Source organism: Myiozetetes cayanensis, unplaced genomic scaffold (genome assembly GCF_022539395.1).
Source record: "Myiozetetes cayanensis isolate MyiCay16 unplaced genomic scaffold, myiCay2020 scf6-25, whole genome shotgun sequence".
Classification (NCBI taxonomy): Eukaryota; Metazoa; Chordata; class Aves; order Passeriformes; family Tyrannidae; genus Myiozetetes; species Myiozetetes cayanensis.
This window is the reverse complement of record NW_026087853.1, coordinates 6,863,982-6,882,234: the sequence shown is the minus strand read 5'-3', so window position 1 is coordinate 6,882,234 and position 18,253 is coordinate 6,863,982. Positions and strand designations below refer to the sequence as shown.

The following is an 18,253-nucleotide window of genomic DNA, read 5'->3' as shown; positions in this document are numbered from 1 at the left end:
TGTTACCAGCTGCCCTCAAGCAATAGCTCAGGAGCCTCTAAGATAATAGTGTGGACTTGTTTATTTTTTTGTTTATTAATTCCTTGCTCCAGGATAGCTATTGGGAACTTTTAGGCCCACCTCTGAAGAGAAAGACTGATGCTACATGAAAAAAATTAAACATCTGCCATTTAGAAAATTAGCCTGCTCGTGCAGCCTGTGGTCCCCCTTTACATTTGCTAACAATCTGCCTTTCAGCTGCATGCTGACACAGGACTATCTTCTCCTTGCTTCCTCTGGCATTAGGGTTCACTGCTGGAACACAGCACCAAAAGGGCTCAGGCAGCTTAGGATGGTTGGGCATATCCTTGACTATACAAGCCATGGCACGGAGATGCTGGGGCATGAGTACATGAACTAAGATGCTGCCACTGACTTTGAGAACAATTTTTTATCTCACATTGTAGCAACTTAAATTCACCTTCAAAGAACATGAACAGAAATATTGAATTTTCAAATAATTTATTTTTATATATCACCAAATCATAAAAAGCCAATGCACTGTCCAGCAAAAAGCGTCAATATATAAAACAAATCATCTCATTATCGGTAATGCTAGAGTGTCACTTACACTGAACCCAGTCCAGCTCCTACTAAAGCCAAAGGAAACTGTCAGTGACTCCACTAGCAGAAGGACTGGACTCAGCTAAGTGTCTACAAAGGGCTGTATTAAAATGCTGGTAAAAATTTCCCTTTTGAAGCTGTATCAAAACAATAATAATAATAAACCTCACTCCCTTCGTGGATTTATCAAATACATGCAATCAAAGCTCCAAATCAGCAGTCATTATGCTGCAAAAGACCATACAAATCAAGAGAGATAATATTCAAAACAGGCAAGGCTCTACCCTCAGTTTGTGTGGACTGGCACAGCTGCTCACAGGCTAATCTATATACACCATCAAGGGATCTGCCCCTCTGCTGCTTTCAGTGGTTAAACAAATTATGAAAAAGCGTTCAGTTTTCTCCCCAAATGCCCATTATTCAGGGACCTCTTTAGCAGCATAACAAAATAGCTAATCTAGACTCTTAGAAGGCTTTTTCCCACATGGCTAAAAGATGAGACAGTACATTTCAGAGAGGCTGAAATGCTTTCAGGCTCTGCTGACTCATAAGCAGGAAAAATGTTTCAGATCTTTGCAGGTGGTACCACACAAAAACCCTGAACCTTTTAAAACTATGGGTGTTAATGAGCTATTTTCAAAAATAGAAAGTCTACAGAGATTTGGGAACAGTGTTTCCTTCCCCACACAAGTCACGAGCTACATAAGGCAAAGGGCCAATTGTAGCGTGTCTAAATCTGCCCACGTGGAAAGAGGAGCTTTCCAAAAAAGCCCCTCCAAATGAGGTGGCTCTCTCCAGAAGCTAACTGTAGGTTAGCACATGCCTCAAGGGGATGATGCTCTGCAGTTTGTGAAGCCACACGAGCAGGTGGGGGCTGAGCAGGCCAAGCAAAGGCTGAAACGGGTGTCAGTGCTGCCAGCACAGGCACTGCCACTCAGATCCCTCATGTCACAGCCTGAAAGCCAAAACCCCTCACAGGAAACGCACCAGTGGTTCTCCTCACTGCCTACTGCTGTTTGGATTGATGCTACTGTCCTGCATGCCTCAGTTGTCCTTGTCCCTAGTAGGAAGAGATGTGAGAAATAAGGACAAATCAGCTTGATAGCAAAAAACCCTCTGTGCAGTTTGCAGGAATGTTTTTGAATATTAAAGAATCCAGGGGGAGGAGATGTCAGTGGAACTGCTGGGCTTTTTTGTTGTTGTTTTGTTATGATTGTTTATAACCTTCAAAAACCTCTCAGGAGTGTACTTCAGATCACAATATATTGATTTCTCAGTTGTGTAGCTTGGGCTGTTTTAATCAGAGAATATTTGACCAGAATTGTTCTGATACCACCAGTCTGCACCAGCTGTGGGCTCCAATGCATTTGTCCTTCCCATGGAAGGATTCTGTACAGAGCTTCTCAGCATCATTTAGCAAAGGGACTACTCACTACTCTAAAAGACTGTTTAATAAGAAGATGGTTTAGTAAGAAGACTGCCAGAACCTTGTGAAGTCAAATGCTGGACACTGTTTTAAAAATGATGGTTAAAACTGCTGCAACAACTCAGAAAGCAGCTAACTGATGCAATCTAAATCCAATGTGTTGCAGGAAGATGTGCTGTATTTCAGACACAAATTATTGCACTTCACAGTGTTAACATGGAAAAATAATTCCCTCTGCTGCAAGAGGTATAGTGTGAAGAGTTCTGGACTGTGTTATGTGAGATACCATGACAGACAGTTTTCAAACATTTCCTTGACTTAAAATCTACAGTTTAACATAGTACTCATCTCACTCCACCAGGTTCCTTGAGAGACTGCTGGCACCAACCTTGGAGACCACCCAGAATAACCCAGTCCCAAATCAGGACTGGTTTATATAAAGGGAAGTGTTTAATGTCACTCCCCAGAGAGCCTGAATAAAACCAGGGAAAATCTGTGACTGTTTTTCTTATTTTTGGACAAAAGTTCGCCACAGAGACTGCAATTTTTCTCACATTCATAAATACCCTTCAGAACCTGTATACAGACTGGAGTCAAACTTGCTCAAATCTGGGGGAAACAAGGGGAAGATAAGGAGGAGATGAAGAGTACTTATGTCACAGGACTGTTTACTCACTTGCCTGAGAAATCACCCAAGATGTCAGCAGTAATTATGGGTCATCATTCTCACCTCCTGGAAGGTTGTCCCAACCCTCCCTTTACAACAGTCAAGTGGAAAGGGGGAACAAAAACTTCTCACGTTGGGTTTCCACCATATACAAACAATTCAAGCTATTTCAGTGAGCAGCTCTTGCTGCCAAGTACCTTATCTCCTTGATAAGCACCAGAACCACAAGGCTAAAACATTGTTGTTTAGGAATTTCGAGCCAAGTAGAAGAGCTCCAACAGGAGGATTTGAGAGGGATCCAGGATAACCTTTCATGTCTAACAAATCACAGTTGATGGCTTTTTATTTTGGTGAGAAAAAAAATAAATTAAAAACTCCCAAACCAAAATAAAATCTTTATTTGACCAGTGCCAAGGGCTATTCACACAGCCTCTCTTGGGTGCCTGTGCCCATTTTTTAGGAATGAGGATCTGACAGGAAGCTAATAAGCATTAAATCCTAAATCCTTCAGCTATCTATGGAAATAGGATTTAAAGTCTCACATGGATTCAGTTCTTTTCACTGTAGTGTGCAATAACAGTTCAAGCAGTTACAGTAGCAATGAGAGGTAGAGAAGTTTAAGCGCTCAGGTGAATACATTCGCATTAATCTATGTTTGCAATAGCAGTTCAGTTACACTCTTTGGCACGGACAAAAGAAACTAAAAAGAAAACATTGCTATGTAAAATACTCTTCCCAACAACAGAAAGGAAAGACAGTATCCATTATGTGCCTGCACTGAAATAAGCCGTACTTGCAATGTATTAAGTAAATTCTATACTAACCTCTCAGAAACAAATGTTAAGTTTTCTGAGAGATTGCAGCTCCCTTCTAGGTCAGGAGAGCATCAAAGTTCTGTCTTCTGTGCAGTTGTTATCTTCATAAATTACTGAGTGGAATTTTGTCGTTTCAAAAAAAAAAAAAAACCAAACCCAAAACATTAAAAAAAAAAATATCTAAGTGTGTATCTCATCCTAAATACAACTCAGGATAGTTTTCCTCTTTCTTATGGAGGACAAAAATAAAAACATGCACTTCAAGGCATTAGTACCATGAACAGAAATAGTTCTAAAATAATTTCTGTGCTTTTGAAGCTATATGAGCATTTTGTCACTGCAGGTAAAACCTTCCTCTCTTCCCAGATTGATGAAGCAGAAGGAAAGCACATTTGTGGTCTCCAAAGCAAACATTCCAAGGAGATAAAAATGGACTATTTCCATGAGCAAAGGAAATGGTTTGAGGCACAAATTTAGGATCTAGACACAGACAGGATTCTCATTAGCTCAAGGATATTCACACCCAGGCCATTGATATAGAATAAAAGACAAAAGTTTTCTCAGAATCTGAATTAGTTTGTCATAAGTTACTGTAAGTGTTACCAGTATAAATTACTATCTAGATTTTCCTTAGAGTTGTAATTTAAATGGTAAAAGCGATTTTACACGCAATATGTTCGGGAGGGCCTTGGAGAATGGAAATTAGAAAAGTCACATTCACCCAATGCCAAGTTTGTGTGTATTTTGCAACTGACAAATCCATAAAAAAAAAAAAAATCCATTTTAAATTTACTCATTTGATACTGCATTTTCTGAGACCCATCATAGATCAGTGCTGAGGTTGTGCAGAAATCCCATTTCCCAAATAAAGCCCACACAATGGCCTGTGGCTCACACTTCCCCAAGCAAGGTGACCCCATGTTCTGCACCCAGATTGGCCTGAAGAGACTCCTGCACACATCCCCCATTTTTGAGAGATGGTTTCCAACCATCAGCCTAAGGACTAAGCTGTGTGAGCTGCTGACAACTGAGGTTGGACCAACAGGCAATCCAGGCTAATATCAGGACATTACCCAGACACAGGGGAGGAGTTAAAACACCTGCAAATCCTCATTAGAATCCCATTTCAGCCCTTTGGAGGTTGTGCACTTACCAGAGCTTTCCTATTCCGGTCACATCGCATCCACTTCTAGGTATCATACCCTATGTATTATTGCACAAGTCCCAGTACTAAGTAAGTAAAATGAAGTGGAGAAAGTTAAGGAATCCTAACAACTACTCTAGCCCAAGCTGCCTGTTAAGAGAAGAACCTTTTTAAGGGACCATAGAATCGCTGCCACAGCATGTCTTTAAGTTTTTACAGTAAATCATCATGCTCTTATTTTTGTGATTCTTATTGAGAGTTCCCAGCTGAAAGATGCCTCATGAATTACTGGGGTAAGATGTTATGAGCGTTCATGCCCTGATGAGGAAATTCTGTTCCAAAAAATGGCTTCAGTTGCTACTCTATTATAAAAATAGTAATAAACAGCTTTGATCTAAAAGCTCAGATGACACTTGTTAGCATAGATTTTTCTAGCCCAATGTGGACTACTGGCAGGGAATTGGTAGGGAAATTAACCACAGATGGTGGCCAGGGAATATATTTGATACAACAGAATAATTGTGTGGCAACACCCTGGTGCCTTGGAAAGGAGCATCCAGCTGTATTCAAGTACGTGAGGCTCTCCCTGGGTTACTAGCAATTTTTACAGGCCAAAATTAAGACCTTTTGACTAAACAGCTGCACTGCACGTTCTCCACTAGAACAGTTCACAGCTTTGGAAAGGACAGCAGCAGGAGGGGCCGCACAGGCAAAGGCCACAAAGCTTTTTCCCTTCCACCATGTGACAATAAATAAATGCAAGGTGAAGTACCACACAGGGTTCTAGTTCCTTGAATACGACTCTTGCTAGAGTGTTCCCAGAGGCCTGCTTTTGGAGATGGCAAATTAAAGGTATTGAAATATCACAGAAATGCAACATTCAACTCAGCGAAACTCCTACTGCAGCCACACACTCTGCAGGTTGGCAATGGATCACTAAAAGCAGAGGTCAGAAATGTACAACAGAGAGAAGGGTGTGAGCAAGAGCATAGGTATGTAGGTATGTGTGTATAAATTATGCCACAACTCTAACTCGTTTTCAGCCTGGCATCACCAGGTTGGCCTGAGTGTCCAAGCTTTAGGAGAAGAGGTTGCAGAAAAGCAAGTACAAACAGAAAAGCCCAAGTGGGCTTTAATAACTGGGAGTTGCAGGATACTCTTTCTCCCCTTGAGTCAGCCAGAAAGTTTCTCACTACATGTTCTGCCTTCTGACTGAGGCAGGGGCTTCCATCAAAAATAGCTTTGCTTTTAAGCATCACTGATTCTTGAAAACTGGCTGCCAGCCTCACCTCACCTGGTCAAGTGAAGAAAGCTGGGGAAAACAGGCTGAGATTCATATGGGACTCAAAGAACAGCCTCAGCCTTTTTTCAGTTTGCATGGCAACTCTAACCCCAGGACCAGTGTTAGGTGCTTCTCATAGAATTGGAAAGGAGGTAAAAGGCTTTCAGACAGGAGAGACAGAAGAGAGCATGAGCTTCAGACAACCTCACTTACAAGCAACATCTTCTGCTTCAGAACCAGAGACAAGGCTTGAGTCCTGCTACCTCAGAGCAAGGATGATGAGGAGACTCTGTCTTCTGCCTCCTGGTTCTTAAAAACCTCAGACAAGACCATGAGCAGTGGTCTCAACCCACGTTACTTCAGCCTAAGCCTGGTTTGGCACGTACATAAAATACACAATACAAAGCAGCAGCATGGTTCCACATGAAGATTAAGGCATGCACAGAAGTAATTTGTGGGAAGAGACACCACTGCTGAATCAAAGTGAGACTCTCTAGTTGGAGAAACAACTGGGGGAACATAGCAAACAGGCTAACTTTCAGGACCCAAGCTCCCCTTTAGGGTATGAAGAGGAAGGTCATCCCCTGACAACAGGCTTAGTTACTTGCAAGAGTGTATCCCTTGTTAGAATCATAGAATTGCTTAGGCTGGAAAAGACCTCTAAAGTCATCCAATTCAACCACTAATCCAGCACTGCCAAGGCCACGAAGAAGCCATCACTAAGTACCAAATCTACATGTCTTTTAAATACCTCCAGGGATGGTGACTCATCCACTTTCCTGTACAGCCTGTTCCAACTCTTGACAACCCTTTCAGTGAAGACATTCTTTCCTAATATCCAGTCTATTAGACCAAATTACTAAAAAGGCACTCCAACAATCCTGATGCCTGAATTTTAAATTGATATTCACTAACCTGATCTCCGATTCCCTCTTCATGAACTCCTCCTCTGATGTCAATTCACAGCTACAAAAAAGCCACTGCTGTAAAGCTTTCAAAGGAACTGCATTCCCTTGTGGGTGGAAATCATGCTGAAAAACAAGACCTCTCTACAGAGAGCTGTGGCCAGCTGGGGCTATAAAGGATGTTCACAGGGCTGGCTCACTGCTTAGAGCCCCTGGAGGGTTTTTTTTCTAAACCTATGAGAACATTTTGATGGTTAAATACAATGTCAGATTTTATGCCCTAAAATGCTTACTAATTCAGGGATTTGTTTTGACATCAAATTCTGTTTCAATCAAATGCTTAAGATGGTACTTAACTAAGCATCAGAGTCCCCAGAAGACAACAGTAAATCTGCATGGTTGTGCTAACCCCTGGCTTGAGCTCTGATGTGGCAGAAGCCTGTCTTCTCTCCCCTCTTTCCAATTTACCAGGTCCTATAATTGTGCAACTGTCCTACAACTTTGCAATAAATTCAGTCTCAGCTCAAACACAGATGCCACAGGCAGTGTCAATGTACTCCCAAAAAAATCTTCTTCAGTCCAGACTTAACTGTTTGGTTAAGTTTTCTGCTGATTTGAATGAATGCTTAGTTCTGGACAACTTTACTTCTCTGCCATGCAAATCCCACACTCCTCTGAGTGACTCTTCTTAATTCCTGGATCTACTTCTCGTCCCAACCATCCACCTTATTTGTTGAAGCACTGGCCAATCAAAACTGAAAGCAACAACACAGTGACTAGTGAGCTTTGTGCAAATAACAATTCTTTTTTCATTTCACAGGAAAATTCATCTGCCCTGGAACTCCTGCCCGTAAGTGGGGAGAATGGACTCATTCAGCACTGAACTACCCATAAAAAAACTAGTTGTTTGAACTTCTTGCTATGTTTATAGATATATAGAGATAACTACAATGCAGATGCTTACAGTAATTTTGCATACTCTTTATGAAATAAATATCACAAATAAATTCTAATATTCAAAGAAGAATAGTATACAGTGTTAGGAACCAAGTTACACTTATAAAAGCACAAGCATTGATACTATCTCTTTAGCCTAATTTCTTAGTATGCAAGCTTCAGCAATTGCTAGCCACACTTCACTTCAAGAGTCATAATAAATGCTGGTCATGCCAAAATCTAAGAAGAAACAAAACCACAAAAGTTCTACGCCATCCCTCCAAATTAAACACAGGTTTTTGACAGACACTGTAATAATATCGCAGTTTCATGGAATTCCTTAACACTGTCCAGTATTAAATATCAAGTCTGGAACACAGGTCTCTATGTTCTAAACAAAATCAGAGCAGGAGCATCATGTTTGTCAGCACTGCATCCATACACAGCAAAAGCAGAGACAGCAAGAGTCTGTACCCAGACTAGAGCTGCAATTACCAGAATAAAGAGAGAACAGGGGCAGCTTTACTGGCAAAAGGGAGGAGATGGAGAGAAGAGAGACTGAACACAGCTCTAGTTACAACTGTTGTTGAAGAGCGGTTTGAAGAAATGACCTGAACGCTGTAGCCTGGTCTTGCCAGCTCAGTCCTCAAAAATGGCCCATGTCCCAAAAGCCAGTAATGACACATAGGAGCTCTGCTAGCAAGAGCAGGTTACAGATTGTGCCTGCACGGGGCAGAAAGTTTGCTGTGCCAAAGGCACACAGGGCAGTTCATTCTCTTTATCCTAATATAAGTACTTCTACCAAAAAATTCTCATGGAGGAAGTGGGTGATTCACAAGTACATCTCTTCTCAGGAAAGAAAAGATCTCACACACTCAATACCCTGACTCAGCTTCAGCTTACCCTACTGAATAATAAAATCTAGATCCTGCCCTAGAAATCTGCTTACACTTTAGATCATGCCACTTTTCTCATCTTGCAAAGAGGATCGTGAAGAGGATCTTCCTAGCAACAGCTCCTTCTCATGGATCAGGCTATCTAGCAGGTCCTCCTGTCTGTAGTTGTGATAAACCTTCAGGAAAGCCAGAATGGTAATTGCCAGCCAAGTCAGCCAGGCAGCCCAGAGACCAAACTAGAGAAGAAAAGAAATCATAAAGAGGTCAGTACTGTATTCTAAAAATAAAGTCAGTTCTCCAGATGAATATCAAAACCTCATCTGGACAAAACCCATGGAGTCAAGCAAAGTTGAACTCAGTGAAGTCCTGGGTTCTTCATATAAAGGAGTCACATTTATGGCATATTTCTGTCCTGAATGCAGATATGCCTAAGCTGGGCACATAGATTCCCGTGCTGGCAGTGAAAACACAAAATGAGCTTGTGTCCAAGAGGCACTGCTACCTTCAGGGAGTGCCCCAGGCAGACTAATACCTCGTTCCATGTGGGAAAACATAGGAAGCCTGTGCAAGGGTGCAGGCCTGCAGGGATGGGACTATTGTCCCTGCAGAATTAGTCCATGCACAAGTGCTCAGGACCCAGTGTTGACTGACTTTATCATTGCCCTAGAGCTAGAATAGTCAACAGAAAGGACTGTCAGCCTTAGAGGTCTAATTCTCATGGACTCATCACAAAACAGACCTATTTACATTACATTAATCTTTCATTATTTTCAATGGTCTGATATTTACATAGGTCTGGTGATGTTAGACAAATTCATGGAAGGCAAGACTAGTAGGCTCATGATCTGGTGCAGGTCAGACATTATTCTGAACAGCAATGAAGAGCTCCAGGACACCAAAGTGTTGCAACTTTTGCAGACCTTATTATTTGGATAAACAATGAATTTTCCATCATGACCACAAGATTAGTGGTAGGGTGAGGTTTTGACAAGTCTGCATTCAAAACTATCTGTTTTGAATTTACAGTGCAAATGTGCCCATCACTATCATCCTGATTCAGCACTTACTAAAGTCAGTGGAAACTGACTTCAAATTCCCATTGATTTCTGAGGAATGGTAGTTCAGCTCCAGCAATACCAGATCAATAAGCAAATGGCAAATGAACTGAAATAGAATCATGGCCTAATCTGACCTACCTGTGCAATAGCAAACTGGTCATAGAAAGCAGAGTTTTCCAAGTTCAGTTCAAGATCTATATCCTGCAATTCTTCACAGCTACCCAGAAAGGCATTTGGAAGGAAAAAAGAAGAATATTATTTCAGAGATTGCAGGTAAACTAAATATAAAACGAAGCAACAACCTAAATGTATTTTGAACAGTCATAATGTCATGTTTTATCAAAAGATATTTAAGTTACTGCAATTACCAGGTTGCTTTCCAATCTTCTTTAAAACTATGCAGAAAAAGGCATGTAATTACTTTCTTAAAAAAAAAAAAAGTATAATTATGTAAGTGATAACATGAATCTTCCATAAATGTAATTGCAATAGTTAACATGAAAACAGTGTCCTTCAACCCCTCTTTCCCACTACCACCTCGCCTCCCACAGATATGCCTCTGGCATCACCCCAGGCTGGTTGGTTCACCCCTCAATGAAACAAAGTGTATGAGCCTCTGTTACCTTTTGACTTCATCAGGAAAAGCCTCAGAAGAAGGAATTGTGTTTTTGTTTCGGATGCTCCAGCAAGGAGGCGATACTCTGATGGTAAGATAGAGGCTGCCTACAGATTTTACAAATAACTTGATCTTTATTGGTGTGAAAAAAATCCCAGGATATTGAGGTTGTCATTCTATCTCTTGGTTGATTTCTGCAGCCTCTTCTCTCTCCTTTTCAGTGCTGTCGGTCATCTTGGGTTCTTACCCGAATATTCGATTAGATGTTTTTTGTAATCGAATTTTTAACCGAATATTCGAATAATTCGATTAATCGCTGCAGCCCTAAACAGAACATTTACTATGGCATTTTACAACATATGACAATGTGCAACATAAGTGTATGCTTTAAGTAGTACATTTATTCAATATCATATGACATAAAATGTCACTTTTTCCTCTCTCTTCGTTGTTATTTGATAGGGAAAAATCTTCCTCAGCTGATCATGTTTCCTATAAGGAGCATAAACACCGTGGGATACAGTAGACCATTTTAGGAGCTGCACATTTTGTGCACTGCAAGAAAGCATCAGCCATCTGTACTTTGCACTTACAAAGTACTTTCCATTCTGTGGCTCTAAGGGCACCCACAGCACCGTTTCAAGGCCAGGGTCTCTACCCCAAATTTGTTGGTAGGTGGTGCATTGTGACACAGGCATGATGAGTGACTTGCCCACTGTCACACAGAGCCAGGACAGAGAACTAGGAGCCCTGACCCCAAGTCCCCCACCTTGCTCACAAGATCGCACTCCCTCCTTTGGAAATAAACATTTTTAAAACAATGGATTTCTTTTGCATGATCATGGCTCAAAGAGACCACGAAACACCATGGAAACACGCTTTTCTTTGTGGGCTTCTAAATAAACAAACAAACAAACAAGTTTGATTGGCTTTTTTTGTTTCAGATGGAAAAAAATCTGGATTTTCACATTATAGATGCCTTCTCCACCTTGCTCACCTTGCATGTAATAACTACACTTTGTAACACCACTGTTCAATTGTGCATGTATGAAAAAAAAAAAAAAGAGGGAAGAAAATGTATTCTTCAATACTAACCTATTTGGCATGCTTCCTTTCTCGGTAATTGCATCACACCACATGTTAAATCCTACACTCACTATAGTGCTGGCAATAAATGTGATGAACACCACAAAGGCGCTGATCAGCAGATTCAGGAAGGCGTAAAAGAAAGAGCTGTAATAAAAAGGGAAGAAAAATGAAACTCATAAACAGTTGAAACACAACATCAGCATTCTCTGTAAGCAGCATACACTGGGCACAAAGATATCAGTTTGCATTTGAAATACATCTGCTTTAATTAAGAACACCTAATACACTGAAACACTATGGGTTATGATTTTGAGTCATATTATCTTCATTTATAAGTGCTTTTGCTTTTAGTCTTTTTTTTTTTTCACCATAAGAGAATGGGGCTTTAAATATAAGTGCTGAGGGGCGATTGTTCATACACTGCATGGCTTTCATTAGCTGTAATGATGAAAATCACCATTGTTAAAATAAATGTCATTAACTCAAATTATGTAGTAACTGGAGCTAAAATTATTTCATGACTAAAGTGATAATTGGGACAAAAATTGCTTAGGAGAGGGAAACTAAAAATAAAAACATGGTACTGATAGCTGTAATCATTTTAAGCAATGTAACACAAGCTACTGCCATCACAGGACACGAATCCCAGCTTTATGGGCAATTTGCAGAGCAGGCCAGCTTCTCCTGGGACTCCTCTGGCTTGTGTCAGTACATTATTTCTGCCAGCTGAATATCAATCCACCTCAGTCCCATTAAGGCTGCCCAACCCAGGCCAGCCATTGGCACATGCTGTATTTGGAGTGGGATAAGGTGGGATGCCTGCAGTGGTCCCATAAGGCCATGAAATCATTCACTCATTTTCCAACCTCACTGTTTAACTCCTCCCCTTAATTCTAGCTATGGAAAAGTTTCCAATCCTCTTCTTATTCATCTGACCAAGCCCTTTGCTACTTGAAACTGCTCTAGGTGGCTGTTTAGAATAGGACATCTACTCACCCCAGAGACCACAAAATCCCCAGTCACTTCTTTTCCCTGGTTGCTCATTAATTGAAACACTAAGTGGACTTTTGAATGAGTGTTCGAATCCTGAAAGGTTCTGGGCTGGACAATCGTAATTTCTACAGGGGATACATATGGTGATACATATGTGGCCTCGGTAGAATTATTTAAAATGAGATGAGGAAGCAATTATCAGCAGGATTATGATGTTTGTTCCTGGGTTGACATGGTTTTAGAGGGGCTGTTTAGGCGCTCTCCAAAGTCATGGTTGTGTCATCCCAAGACTGACAGAAAAGAAGTGAAATAAACCACCTTCCAGAAATGCCCTTATAGACTCTGGTGGGAGCTGGATGCCAGGACACCTGACTTCTAGATGAACAATAAGATGAATCCTACTCTTTGGTTTAGCTGGACTTGGTGAAGCAGATCAGCTCACCTCTACTGAGTGCTGCTGTCACTTGTACAGAGGGAGCTGGTTTGAACCATGGTTTCCCATCTTCTCTGCCCCTCCCTCTTTTCACACCTAGCCTGGATTTCATCCCAGGTGTTGCTAAAGTCATATCCACCACATGCACCTTAGTATGGTATGCTGGCCTGAGAGGCAGAAAAGACTTGAGATCTCACAGAATAAAACAGAGTTGATACCACAATTAGTAACAGCTCTAGAAAGGGAACAGTTACCAGGACTATTTAGGGGATCATCAACTGTGTAATGATAAATGCTTACACTCAAAGTTGCTTTGCAATCCTAGTAGTGAGTTGTATTCAGTTGTATTCAGCTGAGCTGAATAGCTCCAGGCCCCTGAGGTAAGGGGTGATGAGACACTTTTAGGAAGCTGTTTTAGCAGTCATAGCTATCTGACAGCAGTCATTGAAATCCACTGCACATGAAGGATGCACAGAGTGTTAACTAACCCTGACCTCCTCGGCTGGCTCACACTGGAGCTGGCCCAGTAGCACTGATCCTCCTCAACAGGATCATTAGTGATGACATTCTGGTTCTTCCTCAACTGCCTCTGATCAGAAGAGACAATTATCATTTATGGCAAGGAGCTTGCATTTATCTCTCCATCCAAACGGAAATGTTTTCAGGTCCATTTGAAGCATTAACAAATGTCTGTCTAAAATCAGAACAGCATGTGTCCTGCCCACTTTTCATACAGACAGTGGCAGATGTAGTATAGGACAGGCCTTCCTTCTTTTTAGGAAACTGCTGTTTCCAAGCAGCTTCCTTCTCATCCTGTTTTACCCTTCTGTGATCTTCCATGGTTATCTCATCATCCCCACTTGCTCCATCTTTGCTCTCCACGAGCCCCACAGCCTTCTACCCTTCTTGCCTGGAGCAACTATGAGCAGTGTTATACAACTGATGATGTTCAGCCCAAAGGAGCCTGAAAGCAACTCCTAAAGGGGTAATTTTCAGGGGTCTGACCAACAGTTTTGCAGTAAATAGCCACATTTGGAAGGGGGCCAAACATCTGATCCAAATTTCACTATTACAAGGTTTTTACTGCTGGTTTCTTCTCAAAAATTAACTAGCTCTGAACTGCAAAGCATCTAGATTCAATTAATACTCTGTAGGTATTGGATCACCTGAGCAAGCTGGATTCAAAGATATTAAGAAGTACATGGTTGTATTTAGTTTTAATATGGAAATAAGTTTCCGGTCTGTACTTACTACAGCATGTTTTAGTATTAGGCAGCTTGAGAGTGGCTGGAAAGAGCCAGAGAGACAGCACTGTTGGACAGTCCCCAGTGTTACCAAGGCCAGAGGTGAGTAACAGCCCCTGACTCAAGAAACCTCTAGTCCAAACAGATTGGACAGGAGTGATTTATCCTTGGAATGGTCCCTAAACCATAAGAAACATACTTTCCTGGTCTAGACAGACGCCAGGGCCATCCTCCAGTCCTGGCCCTGTAGCACCCAGAGGCTGCATTACCTGTGCCAGGGGCTCTCTGGCCTCTCATGCCACCAGAGAGGCAAGAACAGAGCACAGAGCTCCTGAGCTGCTGCCCGGTCCACCAAGCCTCTCATTACACCAGCTGGGGTCAGAGGCCCCTTGGTTTGTCTGAGCACAGGAACCAGCTGCCAGTGCAGCCCTGAGCTGCTGCAGGGAGCGCTCAGCGTTGCTCTCACGTTGTAACCAAGCAATAGTTGTTGCCTGCAGTAGTTGCCATGTCCACAACAAAAGCAGGATAGAAAATGGAGGGTAGTCACCAGCTTCTCCCTTCTGTGCCCCCACGCACAGCCGTGTTGTTTCACGGTTTTTCACACACCTGGTGTACACCTGGAAAAGGCCTTTCTTTGCACGGACATGTCAAGAGGCACGTGAGAGCTCCAGCCTCCAGCATCACCCCACGGCCCCCAGCACCCTCCGTGCCCACTGTGGCTGAGCTGGCCTCTGCTGCTCCCAGAGTGCCAAAAGGCAGCAGGTGCACAGCAGTGGATCTGGGCCCCCAACCCAAACCTCTGCAGGGAGTACCAAAGAAGGGCCCTGGACACAGGGTGGGGGAGTATTTGGTGCGTCTGCAGACAGACATGGGCAGTACACCACCTCACCCCAAACTCCTCTGGGGAGAAGGATGACCTGGAGGATGCAAAGCCCAATGCTTCACCCCCAGACTGCTCCCACGTGCCCCAAACTGCAGGAGGAACGGGCTTGTCCCCAGGGGATACTTACTCCTCGTGCCCTTTGCAGAGGAAGAAGAGGGTCCTCCAGGCCTGCACTGTGGCCAGCAGCAGGGAGAGGAGCCCGGTGAAGATGCTGAAGCGGCAGGCGGCCTCGGGCCCCCACTCCTGTACCGTGAAGCGCTGCCGCTCCACTGTCAGGTTGGCGTTGAGCCACATGCCCTCGGTGAAGAGCAGGCACCGGCCGTGGAAGTCGTTGCCATTCTCGGAGAGCGGCACCACCACGATGAAGCTGAAGAGGAAGGCCAGGAAGTAGCAGATGCATTGAGCGAAGAGGAAATTGCTGAGCGCCATGTCCGCGGCTCTGCGCAGGGAGAGGGAGGCAAGGAGGGAGGGAAGGAGGGAGGGATGCAGGAGGAGGGATGCAGGAGGGAGGGATGCAGGAGGGAAGGATGCAGGAGGGAGGGATGCAGGAGGGAGAGACGCAGGGGGCGCGATGCGGGGTGGGAGGGGGAGAGGATGGAGGGATGGAGTGAGAAAGGCTGCAGCAGTAGGCGGTGGGGAGGGAGGGAGGATGCGCAGTGCAATGCAATGCAATGGAAATGAAATGCAAATGACTCCTCCAGACACGGCTGCTGGCTCTCCCGCAGCCCGAGCTGTCCCTGCTGATGGCTCCAGGGTTTGTGGGGGAAGCGGGAGGGGAAAGAGCTGTTGTGGGGGATCCCTCTTCTTCGGGAAAATCTGGCCGCTACTGCACCCTGGCGCCCAGGGGTTAAATCAGTCCGTGTGTCTCCAGCAGGGCCGGGTACCACCGTTCGGTGGGGGGACCCCTAATGACACAGGACCCTGATGACACCCCTGCTGATGGTCATGACACACGGCCCCTCCACCACAAACACCCCCCCCCCCAACAACAACAACAAAAAAAAAAGCCCAAACACAAACAAACAAACACCCACCCAGCAAACTGGCTTCTTCGAGGCTGCTGGATCCCAGCAAGTTTTGACCCGAGTTTCCAAAAATCTGGCCACCAACCTCAGAAAGTGGCAACAACAGACAGTGCACAGCCACCCCAGGACCTGCAGATCAAGGTTCTGTTCCTAGACCAAATGGTCACGCCCTTACCAAGTTATTTCAAGGGTAGCAAGGGCTCAGAAGAAGTCGAATAACTTTTGTTGAGCCTCGGTGTAATTTAGGGGCTGCACAGTGTTGGGGTCAGCTGCATTATCCCCTGGTTGGCAGACAGACTAGGAGTGAAAAAAAATAACCCTAAGCAAGCTCCTTGTGGACATCAAGCTGAGAACAGACAAGCACAACAATGATGCTGCATGGCAGGAACAGGTGGCATTTGATTCCCAGAGATGAACATCCACCCTGCTCTCACTTACATCAGTGAGCAGCTCCCTGCCCCACACAATGCTTGGAAAGACAGCAGGGCATTCCTTCAGCTGTAGGGCCCAAAACTGCAAGGCCAGGATTCAGGAAAGCACCAGAGAGAGGAACGTGACTTGTGCTCAGATCCCCCCAGCACAAAAATCCATATTAAACTGACCCCAAGTTATAGTTTCCCCTCAATCCGAATTTCATTTTTTCCATCCAAACATGAATCCCCTTTCCAGCAGAAGACACCACAATTAATCTCCAGTTCCAGGTAAAGTAATTTCTAATCCAATTTCCTAACCATATCCAGTATGGGATCAGCTGCAGGTCTGAAATCGCTCCTTAATCCTCATTTTATCACTGTGCCACTTCCTGGGCAGTGTTTAGAGAAACAGAGGAGGGACAGGGACCCCAAATATAGTACACATGGGATTTCAGGCTTGTGTTTCCATGGGGCAACTAAACAATTATTTTTCTACACTGTCAAGAGGTTAGGTTATAGATGCAATCCTGAGGCAGGCACTGGGGGCATTCTCAGAGAGAACATTAATTCAGCTTCATTGCAAATCATTTGCAATGCATACTGTCTTGAAATCTCACTCTGTCTGTACAGGGGAAGTATTTCTTGAAGAAAAATTTTTGTCAGTATATACGAAATGTGTTAGGCCTGTTTTCTGATCCTTACCCAGCTCTGATCATCAAAAATTGTACTTCAGTTTTGCAAGATGAGCACTGACCTGACCCTGTGGGGATAGACGTGTGCTCCTAATAGAAAGGATTTTGCTGATATTTCAGTCTATCAGTAAGGAGGAAAGTTTATTGCTCTTAACCTTGCTTCCAAGAAGTGTTCATTTCCCAGTGGGTTTTGTCCTTTATCTGGAAAGAAATCAGACCTGGATTGAGCTGGAAAACTCTTTTCTTTGAAACCTAACACATCAGATTTGCCAGATAATGTTTTCTGAAGTTAACCTGGGAGGTCAGCACCAACATAAAAGCCCAGTCATTGCTTACACTGGAGCCCACAGAAGGGACCAGCAGATGCCAAGGGCGCTTTGCCTCAGGCAAGCCCCATGCTCAGATCTTACCACCAGCAACCACAGGAGGGTTATTGCAGAGGTGAACAGGGGGATCACTTGTAGAGCAGATAAAGTTGTCTTTGCTGGTGAACTAACTCAAGCAAGCATCTATTGGAGAGTTTCAGAATATACAGCCAGGCATTTACAAATGTGAACAGACATGTAAAACAGCTGCACTTAGCAGGCTGACAGCTACTGAAGCACAGGGCTTGGTCAGATGGAGTGACCACACACTGAAGTGAGCAAAGGGGTAGAAATAAAACCTGCCAGCCATCTCTTTGGCAGTTGCCTGGATTTCTCATACTTTTCGCTCATGTAAATCCTAAAAGAAAAAAAAAATATTATGCTAGGCTTGTACTTGGTCTCTGAAACGTACAGTTGTTTCAGTGGAGTATATTTGATAGTGTTTTGTAAAGAAGACTCTAATAGGCTTACTTTCCTCAACATGGTGACACTGGAGGAGAAAGGCAAGGTGAATGATTATTCATTTGTTCTTATATCACAGGGAATGGAGGACATCAAATATACAGGTCAGGCAGAAACTTGGAAACAGAGGAAAAAATGCACATGTTTCACAGAGCACATAGTTATTCTGTGGCACACACTGCAGGGGCCAAAAATAAATGCTGGTGGCAAAAGATATTAGAGAAATTAATGGAAAAAAGAGCCCAGCAGGGATTGCAAAATACCGAGCTGGGAAGTAACCTTCAGCTCAGGAAGTCCCTGACAGCA

General features: G+C 43.5%; 1 protein-coding gene across 1 annotated transcript; it reads right to left on the bottom strand.

The window, feature by feature from the left end:
• Positions 1-484: 484 nt before the first annotated feature.
• TMEM179 (transmembrane protein 179) lies at positions 485-15,601 on the bottom strand. Its single transcript, XM_050335922.1, has 4 exons — positions 15,118-15,601; positions 11,444-11,581; positions 9,871-9,949; positions 485-8,910 (listed from the first exon to the last, which is right to left on the bottom strand). Exons 1-4 carry the CDS (start codon positions 15,417-15,419, stop codon positions 8,731-8,733), a joined length of 699 nt encoding a protein of 232 aa, XP_050191879.1. The 5' UTR covers positions 15,420-15,601; the 3' UTR covers positions 485-8,730.
• Between the last annotated feature and the right edge of the window lie 2,652 nt (positions 15,602-18,253).

What these genes read in the sequence shown, in the direction of transcription:
- TMEM179 (XM_050335922.1), bottom strand. Translation starts at nt 15,419, where the DNA reads ATGGCGCTCAGCAATTTCCTCTTCGCTCAATGCATCTGCTACTTCCTG. An exon ending in AAAGGAAGCATGCCAAATAG is followed by an intron (nt 9,950 to 11,443) that starts GTTAGTATTGAA and finishes CTTTCTGGGTAG; the next exon opens with CTGTGAAGAATTGCAGGATA. An exon ending in ACCAGTTTGCTATTGCACAG is followed by an intron (nt 8,911 to 9,870) that starts GTAGGTCAGATT and finishes TTTCTTCTCTAG; the next exon opens with TTTGGTCTCTGGGCTGCCTG.